General features: G+C 41.1%; 1 protein-coding gene across 1 annotated transcript; it reads left to right on the top strand.

Annotated features, from left to right (window-relative positions):
- Nucleotides 1-1,437: 1,437 nt before the first annotated feature.
- Nucleotides 1,438-10,750, top strand: LOC108881281 (vitellogenin-2). The gene is made up of 34 exons (XM_018673188.2): nt 1,438-1,664; nt 2,084-2,104; nt 2,319-2,470; nt 2,555-2,806; nt 2,897-3,058; nt 3,151-3,299; nt 3,408-3,558; nt 3,655-3,812; nt 3,896-4,061; nt 4,154-4,279; nt 4,366-4,584; nt 4,689-4,906; nt 5,005-5,102; nt 5,188-5,312; nt 5,429-5,530; nt 5,628-5,747; nt 5,846-6,032; nt 6,130-6,223; nt 6,363-6,548; nt 6,648-6,798; nt 6,887-7,103; nt 7,216-7,562; nt 7,652-7,696; nt 7,788-7,856; nt 7,955-8,161; nt 8,245-8,387; nt 8,592-8,730; nt 8,833-8,962; nt 9,066-9,249; nt 9,359-9,453; nt 9,556-9,650; nt 9,777-9,942; nt 10,140-10,301; nt 10,398-10,750. Exons 1-34 carry the CDS (start codon nt 1,625-1,627, stop codon nt 10,508-10,510), a joined length of 4,989 nt encoding a protein of 1,662 aa, XP_018528704.1. The 5' UTR covers nt 1,438-1,624; the 3' UTR covers nt 10,511-10,750.
- Nucleotides 10,751-11,069: the final 319 nt, after the last annotated feature.

Here is an 11,069-nt window from a genome sequence, read left to right as displayed (position 1 = left end):
TCTGTGGCCTGGCATCAGTCTATCCCTCGCCCCCCTCCCCCTTGCCAACCTCTGCAGTCGCAAGTTGATACCCGCCCCCCTCCCCCTTGCCTCTACGGACACACACAACCTGTACGACTCTCAGCAGCAAGTTGACGTGACAATGAGGGCGCCCCAGCGCCCACTCCACTAACTTAACATGGAAATGTCTAGAAAACTGGCGAGTTTTGTTTTGAGTTTAGTTTTTTTGTTTGTTTGTTTGTTTGTTTTTTTGAGGGCGCTCGTGCGCCCTCACATAGAGTGCGCCCTGGGTGGTCGCCCACATTGCCCATAGCAAAAACCGGCCCTGTATTAAATTTCCAATAAACAGAATGCTTATTACACTTGTATTAAATTTCCAATAAACAGAATGCCTATAACACTTCTGAAGAGATGAGCTGGAAAAAAATCTTATCTAATCTCTTCTGCTAGTTCTTTTGTCTGTATTTGCTGCTGGAAACGTAATTTCCCAAAGGGATCAATAAAGTCTGTCTAAGTCTAAGTCTAATTAATTCTATTACTAATATTAAAATACATCATATTAAAGTACATCCTAATGTATTACTATAAACAATAGGATTATCATACACACATCTTTGAATTATATGATATAATGGTGTTAAATTGTATTGTATACAGATGTATTAAGGCAAATCTTTAAGGCCTTGTTGTAGAGATGAAACTGTTTTAAAAAGCAACAATAATTATTTTATTCCTCACTTCCATTTTCTAATCCTTCCAATTTGCTGGACAGTTGTTAGTTTCATTTAAAAACGTGTGCATTGCAGTCTGAGTTTCTATTCACTTGTGCTGTCTTGTTAAAAGGTATCATCATCTTCATTGTCATATGAATTTTAATTTATTTAATTTTGGTACAATTTTACTTTTCATTTAAAGATTTTGAAACATTGTGACAATGAAAATTAAGTAAACATATGCTGTACTGTTACCTTTGGACAGTCAACAGTTCAAGGAGCAAGTTGACAGAATAGTGACAAAGTGACAGGTCAGGACAGAATGACTTTTCACAGAAAGACTGGAACCCTCACAGGTTTATACAACTGGAAACCATCCTCCTATGATAGCATTTTTATTATAGGCTATTTGTTTTTAGAATAGAAGGTTTTTTTTGTTTTTTTTTTGTTTTTAGTATAATAATTTATGTGAGTGTAAATCAATTGATGCAGCAGAACTAACTGTAATTTTGGCTTTTTATCGAATAACAAGACATAACTAAAATTGTAGATATTACATATATAAGTGACATTTGTGTGGGATAATTTTATCTATTTATGGATAAATATTATTTGTGCAATATCATTATTATCATATAGAATTGCATTTCACCTGTGTTGAATGTGCTATGTTACAGGAGAAAAAACATCTTTGTATTTGGCACATAGGGCTGATTGTGCCAACAACCTGTTTGTGACATTTTTCATTAGTTTTTTTCTCTGTTTGTCTAATCTACATGGTCAGGGCACAGTAACATCAATGCCAATGAAAGCTGATATTTACTTAATGATACATTTCAATGGGCCCACAGTCAGCAAAAAACTGGTTTTAAAAGGAAGCCTCTGCTGACAGTCAGTCACATCCACCAGCCATGAGGGTGTTCCTTCTAGCTCTCACTGTGGCCCTTGCAGGTATGTCTTTATGCATTTAAAATTAAATCTGCTTAAATTAGATTTTTATTTAATCTTATATTCTGAAAATGTTGCTGTTTGTAGGATGAGATACTCTCACTATTCTGAAGATGAGTGACAATTCTCGGCTGATATTTAATTTTATTACAAAGAAAATGTAAAAATTATGATTTAAGAGAAATACTAGCACTTGCTGCCGTCGTTGGTATATAACCAATCCTAGAACAGAGAATACTTTTTAAGCTCTTTGGTTTTATCAACTGTCTTGCCAGGTTAATAATTTTTTTTTTAAATAAAAGAAAATGTTGTAGCATTTTCTATGCCTTTCTATGAAATTACTTTCACAAATTCACTGTTTTTTCACATATTGTGTCTGTGCTTTATGAACACCAAAATAATCTTCTCTTTCTATTTTTCAGCGGGTTCTCAGGTCAGCTTTGGTGAGTTTTCTAACTTCCAATTGAAAACATACAATCATTTAGTTCACAGTTTAAAAATTTGTTTGACAAAACTGGCGTAAGAAAGATAGTCATTTGTTTGTCTGTCTTGGATTCAATGCTTTACTGAAATACAAATAGATTGATGAATGTCTTTGAGTGTCTGCAAGTTTACAGCAGCTTCCCATCAGTCATGATATTTCCAATATTATTGCAGCCCCAGAATTTGCTACTGGAAAGACCTACGTGTACAGATATGAAGCATTTCTCATGGGCGGCCTGCCTGAGGAGGGTCTGGCACGGGCTGGAGTGAAAATCCGGAGCAAGGTTATGATCAGTGCCGTGGCTGCTGACACCTTCATGCTGAAGGTAAAGACCATTTATAAGTATCAATATGATTTTATCATGACAGTTTTGTCACATTTCATTCAAATTGTCACTTTTTCCTTACAGCTTGTAGACCCTGAAATCTTTGAGTACAGTGGCATCTGGCCCAAAGATGCTTTCATCCCAGCCACCAAGCTCACCTCAGTCCTGGCTGCTCAGCTTTTGACACCTGTCAAGTTTGAGTATGCTAACGGTGTTGTTGGTAAAGTGTTTGCACCGGCTGGTGTTTCTGCAACTGTGCTGAACATCTACAGGGGAATCCTCAACATCCTCCAGCTGAACATCAAGAAGACTCAGAACGTTTACGAGCTGCAAGAGGTATGAATTACTCACTTTTCATGGAGTTCCACCCAGGAACTGAGCAATACTTAAGCTAACAAACCATATTGTGACTTTTGTGTGAACTAGCCTGGAGCTCAGGGTGTGTGCAAGACCCATTATGTCATCAGTGAGGACGCAAAGGCTGACCGCATTCTTCTGACCAAGACCAAGGACCTGAACCACTGCCAGGAGAGAATCATTAAGGACATCGGCTTGGCTTACACTGAGAGATGCGTCGAGTGTGAAGCTGTAAGAGTAATTTCCCTGACACTACCTGTAGTCTAATGCAGTGCACTCTTAGCGCAGGTGTGATAACATTGTGGGTTTGGTTGTCCATGCAGAGAGGAAAGACCCTGAAGGGAGCAGCTGCCTTTAACTACGTCATGAAGCCAGCATCCACAGGTGCTCTCATCTTGGAGGCAACTGCTACAGAGTTGATTCAGTTCTCTCCTTTCAACATCTTGAACGGTGCCGCCCAGATGGAGGCTAAGTATGTTGTTAAAGTTAAAAAGGAGAGAGCAATATCAGAATTGCAACCATTATTCACAGCACAAAATGTCACATTGCAAATTAAGTGAGTGCTTATGTATGTTCACAGGCAAATCCTGAAATTCCTGGAGATTGAGAGGATCCCAGTAGTGCCCATCAGAGCTGAATATCTTCACCGTGGATCCCTGCAGTACGAGTTTGGCACCGAGCTTCTCCAGACACCCATCCAGCTTCTGAGGATCAGCAATGCCAAGGCTCAGGTACTTCAGATGATATCCCCTCTTACATCTAGCCCTTTGATTAATTCATCCTACAGCAACATACTTTAACACGGGAAATATTTTATTTTTTGTTAGATTGTTGAGATTCTGAACCATCTGGTGACCTTCAATGTGGCCAAAGTCCATGAAGAGGCCCCTCTGAAGTTTATTGAGCTCATTCAGCTGCTGCGTGTGGCCAGATTTGAGAGTATTGAGGCTCTCTGGGCTCAGTTCAAAGTTAGACCTGACCACAGGTAACTGCAACTTTCAATCTGAGAAGAGCCTAGAAACAAAAATACAATGAATAATATAATAATACAGTGTTTCTCTCTCTTAGGCACTGGATCCTGAATGCTGTCCCCGCCATTGGTACTCATGCTGCTCTGAGGTTCATCAAGGAGAAGTTCCTGGCCAATGAGTTGACTATTGCTGAAGCTGCTCAAGCTCTTTTGGCTTCTGTGCACATGGTGACAGCCGACCTGGAGGCCATCAAGCTTGCTGAGGTAAGTCAAAATTAAAAAAGGTCTTGTGTGTTTTTAGTGATGTGAAAATGTGGACGTGTAATCAGTTCTGTATATTTTTCACCATTCCACAGGGCCTTGCTATGAACCACAAGATCCAAGAAAATCCAGTCCTGCGCGAGATTGTCATGCTCGGCTATGGCACTCTGGTCGCCAAATACTGTGTAGAGAACCCAACTTGCCCAGCTGAGCTTGTCAGGGTATGTATTGTTTGTACAAATGTTTGAACTAACTAAAATTCAGTTGCAACATCAGTGACACAAATGCTTTTCTGTTCCTGCCGCAGCCAATCCATGAAATCGCTATCCAGGCTGTTGCCAGAGGTGAATCTGAGGAGCTCATTGTCGCTCTCAAAGTTCTGGGTAATGCTGGACATCCTGCCAGCCTTAAACCAATCATGAAGTTCCTGCCCGGCTTTGGAAGTGCTGCTGCCAACCTGCCCCACAGAGTTCACGTTGATGCTGCTCTGGCTCTGAGGAACATTGCAAAGAAAGAGCCCAAGATGGTGAGGCTAGATTTGCTGATTCCTTTCAGTACTACCAGTCAATACACCTAAGACCTGTCTTGTTATGTGCAGTTTTGTTTATAGCATTCATCTTTGTGAATTAGGTCCAAGAAGTTGCTGTTCAGCTGTTCATGGACAAGGCTCTCCATGCAGAGCTCCGTATGGTTGCTGCCATTGTGATGTTTGAGACAAAGCTGCCCATGGGCCTAGTGACCACCCTCGCCGACGCCCTCTTGAAAGAATCAAATCTGCAGGTCGCCAGCTTTGTCTACTCTTATATGAAGGCCATGACCAAGAACACAGCCCCTGACTTTGCTTCTCTGTAAGAACCTAAATAATATTCATGTTTGAAATTATTTTTTTCTGTTGTTATTGTTGTTATCCCCTACAAACTCATATATTTTAATCTTCTTCCTTCAGTGCTGCAGCCTGCAACGTTGCTGTGAAGATCCTCAGCCCCAAATTCGACAGACTGAGCTACCGCTTCAGCAGAGCTTTGTATTTCGATGCCTACAACAGTAAGAGGACAAGATACAAATAATTTAGCATCACTGATTTCAGATTAAGACATGCAGTTTGATGGTTCTGGTCCTCCCCTTGCAGACCCCTGGATGATGGGTGCCGCTGCCAGCGCCTTCTATGTCAACGATGCTGCAACCGTTTTGCCAAAAGCCATTGTGGCCAAAGCTCGCACCTACCTGGCCGGAGCTTACGCTGACGTTCTTGAGGTTTGACTATCATGTCTTGCATGCTTCATTTTGTAAGAGCGTATATACCTTCAATCTATGTCATTCTTTGTTAGCAGTAACAAATATTTTTGTAACACTATTCTTCCTTTTTTCAGATCGGAGTAAGAACTGAGGGGGTCCAGGAGGCCTTTTTGAAAATCCGCGAGGCTCCTGACAATGCTGACAGGCTCACCAAGATGAAGCAAGTTATGAGGGCTGTAAGTTCAAGGGATCATTTCTGATGACTACTTCTTTTTAACAAGGTTCATGTTTGTAAAAGTTACAATAGTTCATTTACTGTTTTCTCCCCAACAGCTTTCTGAGTGGAGGGCAAATCCTTCAAGCCAGCCCCTGGCTTCCATGTATGTGAAATTCTTCGGACAAGAAATTGCTTTTGCCAACATTGACAAAGCTGTTGTTGATCAGATCATTCAGGTACAGCATCTTCTTCTACCTCTTCTACATACCCAATGACCTATAAATAATTATTGTATTTTGAACTGAAAATCTGATAAGCTGTCTTGTGTTCACAGTTGGCCAGCGGACATGCACTCCACACTTATGGCAGGAGGGCTTTGGATGCTCTGCTGTCTGGTTTGCAGTTGCATTATGCTCAACCAATGCTGGTTGCTGAGGTCCGTCGCATCCTTCCCACCGCTGTTGGTCTGCCCATGGAGCTGAGTTTCTACACTGCTGCTGTGGCTGCTGCATCTGTTGAAGGTAAGTACCACTAGTGTAGCTTAACCAATCTGAAATAATACTGATACTAAAAATTAAATATTGATTTATACTTATACTACTTTGTTGTTTTTCACAGTCCAAGCCACTGTGACACCACCTCTGCCTGAGAATTTCCATGCTTCCCAGCTTCTGAAGTCTGACATCAACATGAGGGCTGCAATTTCTCCTAGGTAAACTGGTTGTACTGTAGCTTACTTCAATGAGCTTCTTCTCAATCCTTTACCTAGATTTTTACTGTTGTCAAACACAAAAACAAACATAACATTCAGGAGCATCGCCCTTTAAGTCTGTATTTTCTGTCCCCTGCAGTGTCTCTATGCACACCTATGCAGTTATGGGCGTGAATACTGCTTTCATCCAGGCTGCCCTGCTGTCAAGAGCCAGAGTTCACACAGTCATTCCAGCAAAGATGGAAGCAAGAATTGACATGATCAATGGCAACTTCAAGCTTCAGTTCCTGCCTGTTCAGGGCATTGATAAGATTGCATCTGCACTGTATGTACTTTTCCCTCTAACCAAGTAAAACATATCATCCAGTTTTGAAATTGTGTTTTCTTAAAACCATGTTGTTGTCTTTTTTCTTCTCTCTGACAGTGTTGAGACCTTTGCTGTTGCAAGAAATGTGGAAGACCTCACAGCTGCCAAAATCACACCAATGATTCCAGCTGAAGTTGCAGCACAGCTGTCAAGGGAGACCTTCTCTTCAAAGATTTCTAGGATGACATCCTCTCGGGCTGGTGGTTTGGTGAGTTTGATTCATTTCACAGCCTTTTCTGACACAAAAACCTACGCCATTCAGAAATAATGTGGTGAACTATGCTGTGGTTTTACAGTCAGCATCATCTGAAATCATTCCTGTTGACCTGCCAAGACAAATTACCAACAGACTCAAACTACCCAAGGCCTTCGAGAAGAAAATGTGCGCTGCATTTGAAACCTTCGGAATAAAGGCATGCACTGAGATTGAATCTCGCAATGCCGCCTTCATCAGAGACTCCCCACTCTATGCCATAATTGGAAAACATGCTGTCTTGGTTGAGGTGGCTCCAGGCAAGTGAAATGGATTATATTAAATTACTGATACAAGTAATTTACAAGTAAAAATTACTGATACAAGTAATTTAATAAGAAGTAATGTATAAATTGATGTATTTGATTGCAGCTGCTGGACCAGTCATCGAGAAGATTGAAATTGAGATTCAGGTTGGAGACAAAGCAGCAGAAAAGATCATCAAAGTGATCAACCTGAGCGAGGAAGAGGAAATTATTGAGAACAGGAATGTCCTGCAGAAGCTCAAGAATATCTTGGTTCCTAGTCTGAAGAACAGCACTGTGGTATCCTCCAGCTCCAGCAGCTCCCGTTCCCTCAGCTCTCGCTCCAGCAGCTCCCGCTCAAGCATCTCCTCCTCTTCATCGTCCAGCTCCTCCTCTCACCGCATCCGCTCAAGCAGCCAGTCCAGCAGCCACTCTGCCAGCTCCAGCTCTTCCAGGTCCAGTGCCCTGTCCAAGGTGAGATGCAGCTTCACCACTGACATGTAAAAAAACTGTGGAATGGAAAAATGTGAGCAGGAATTAATCTACTCATTTTTCTATTTCAGCAAGAACTGTATGACATTGAGTTTACCAAGAACCACATCCACCGGGTAATTATCAGATTGTGTTGTAAAGAGCAGGACACAGTTACACCACTTACTCTGTTTGAGCAGGCTAAATGTATGACTCCTTTGTTTGCAGCATGCCCTCTCCACAGCTGGCGTCAACAGCCAAAGCAGTGCCTACAGTTTTGAAGCCATTTACAATAAGGTAAGTCATCAGACCAAGCCATTTACAGTCTCAGCTATTCAATGGGGAAATAAAAATGCAAACATTCATTAATATCAATCTGCGGTTTGCACTTTCAGGCCAAGTACCTCGCTAACGATGTGACTCCCGCCGTGACCGTTCTCATCCGTGCTGTAAGAGCCGACCACAAGGTTCAGGGATACCAGATCGCAGCTTACTTCGACAAAGCTACTGCCAGACTGCAGGTCATTTTTGCCAACCTGGCTGAGAACGACCACTGGAGGATCTGTGCTGATGGCATGATGCTGAGCTACCACAAGCTGATGGTAAAAACACAAATTAGGTCAGCAAAAGTTATTAGAAATCTGAGTGACACTTAAGATTTAAGTCTAATTTAAATTTCTCTTAGGCCAAGATTGCCTGGGGCATTGAATGCAAGCAATACGAGACTGAGATCACAGCTGAGACCGGTCTTGTGGGTCAAGAGCCTGCGGTCCGCCTGAAGCTGACCTGGGACAAACTTCCAAGGGGAATGCAGCGCTATGCAAAGCAGTAATGTCATAAACTAATACACATTACTGATACAAATTTATTGAAAATGCAATATTTGGTACATTTTTATCAGGTATTCTAGATATTGGATATTATCCTTCATTACTTTCTTTTGTGTGACATTAGTTGTTACATTATTCACATTAGTCAACACTTAATTTGACAAACTTAAAAGAAAATAACCATAACCTCTCTGTCTTCTAGGCTCTCTGAGTTAATTTCCCGTTTTGCTCATGAAAACGGAGTAAGCCTGGCAAAGGTCAAGAATGTTCGTAATCAGATCAAACTGACTGTGGCTGTTGCTTCTGACACAAGCCTGAATGTTGTGCTGAAGACACCAAAGGTGTGATTTTATTGGCCATTATTATGAATACACAGATGCACAATACACAATTACTCCTAGTCACTCAGATTGTGTGCTCTCTATTTTAATTTAATATTATAGAGGACTATTTACAAACTTGGAGTGGGTCTCCCCATTTCTCTGCCTTTTGGAGAAACTGCTGCTGAGCTGGAGGCTTACCAGGACAACTGGGCTGACAAGATTTCTTACATAGTCACCAAGGCTCATGCAGGTGAAAACATTTAAAGGAAAAGAATTCATATTTTTCATAGCTGAATATTACGACTGATCTGTACATAGATAACTTCCTGATTCTTATTTCCTTTCCGCTCCAGCTGAGTGCACCATGATCAAAGACACACTGATCACATTCAACAACAGGAAACTCAAGAATGAGATGCCCCACTCTTGCTACCAGGTCTTGGCACAGGACTGCACCCCAGAACTCAAATTCATAGTTCTGCTGAAGAGGGACCAAGCACAGGAGCAGAACCAGATCAATGTGAAGATTGCAAACATGTAAGAACAAACAGTATTTATCTAAATTGTGGGAATTGTCCAAAAAAATCAGGAATTCAAAAAATGACTATAATACACATATATTTATAATGCAATTGTTTTTCAACAGTGATGTTGACATGTATCCAAAGGACAACGCTATCGTGATGAGGGTTAATGGAGTAGAAATCCCCATCAGCAACCTGCCATATCAGCATCCCACAGGTTTTTTGTTTGATTAAATCAATTTGAACCGTCACACTGAAATGTATTCAGGTTTTTGAAAGTTAAAAATCACATATTTATACTTATTTTCACTCATTTTAGGCAAAATCCAGATCAGACAGAGAGGCGAGGGCATCGCTCTCCATGCTCCCAGCCATGGTCTTCAGGAGGTCTACCTGGATCTGAACACACTGAAGGTGGTACAAGAAAACTGGATTGTGTGACTTTCTTGATTAAAACTTTTATTTTAAACATACATAACAGTAATGGCACAGTAGAAGTGTAGACTCTACAGACACTGAACTGTTTGGGTTTTTCTTCAGGTTAAAGTTGTGGACTGGATGAGAGGACAGACTTGCGGACTCTGTGGAAAGGCTGACGGAGAAATCAGACAGGAGTACCGCACACCCAACGAACGCCTGACCAAGAACGCAGTTAGCTACGCTCACTCCTGGGTTATGCCTGGAACGAGCTGCCGTGATGCCTCTGGTAATACTTACAAGTACCCATTTCACCTTTCATCATTTATACTCAGAATGTTAAAATGCAGCATATAAAGGAATCTGCATTGCAATAACAAACCCACTCCAAACCACTATTATATCATATTACAGAAAAAGACAGGACTGTTGTAGGTAAACGTGGTATATGGACAGTGCTTACCTCCATTTTTATCCCTTTCCCAGAGTGCTACATGACTCTTGAATCTGTGAAGCTGGAGAAGAAGGTGATGCTCCATGGTCAGGAATCCAAATGCTACTCTGTTGAGCCTGTGCTGCGCTGCCTGCCCGGCTGCATGCCCGTAAGGACCACCACTGCTGCCGTCGGCTACCACTGCCTGCCTGCTGGTGAGTCTGCAAGAAATGGACACAGCTGGATCACAAAACTGAATTGTTGCACCTGTACCTTGAGCCTAACTGCTTTACCCTCCTCACTTTTTGCAGATTCTAACCTGAGTCGTACTGAGGGTCTGAGCAGCATCTATCAGAAGAGTGCTGACATACAAGAAACAGCAGAAGCTCACCTGGCCTGTCGCTGTACCGCTCAGTGCGCTTAATCTCATTGCCTTCAGTCATGTTGTGTTTCATTTTCTGTTTCAAGCAAATATTCCTAATTATTTTTGTTTGAGCTGTAAACTTGAATAAATTACAGAAGCACGTGAAACAACTGTTGTCTGAAATTAATTACAAATGCAACTGCTATATACAAATACAAAAAAAGTCCTTTATCCTAATAAGAGATCATTCATCCTTTATACTCATTATCATACATGTTGAAATGAAGAACACCTAATAAACAAATAATATTTTAAACCAACAGGCATAACTTTTTCTAAAAAAAATGAAAAAAAGAAAAGAAAAAGAAGGCTAATTAACACTACATTGCATGAAAAAAAAAAAAAACACTTTTCAGCAACCCAAAATCTGCTCCTCACTTTTCCTCCACAGTTTCACTGAATGACAGTACCACTTCAGTGACAAACATTTTTCCCACAATGTTTGGTGGCAGAGACACTAACCTCCACATTATGAAGTCATTTGTTTAATTTATCCTTTATCTAACCATGGTACATGTTAAAGCAATGACATTGTTATGTGGAAGACTATTTAAAATAA

Source organism: Lates calcarifer, linkage group LG17, assembly GCF_001640805.2.
Source record: "Lates calcarifer isolate ASB-BC8 linkage group LG17, TLL_Latcal_v3, whole genome shotgun sequence".
NCBI classification, from domain to species: domain Eukaryota; kingdom Metazoa; phylum Chordata; class Actinopteri; family Centropomidae; genus Lates; species Lates calcarifer.
Note: the sequence above shows the minus strand (reverse complement) of the source record. Positions and strands in the feature narration are given on the sequence as shown.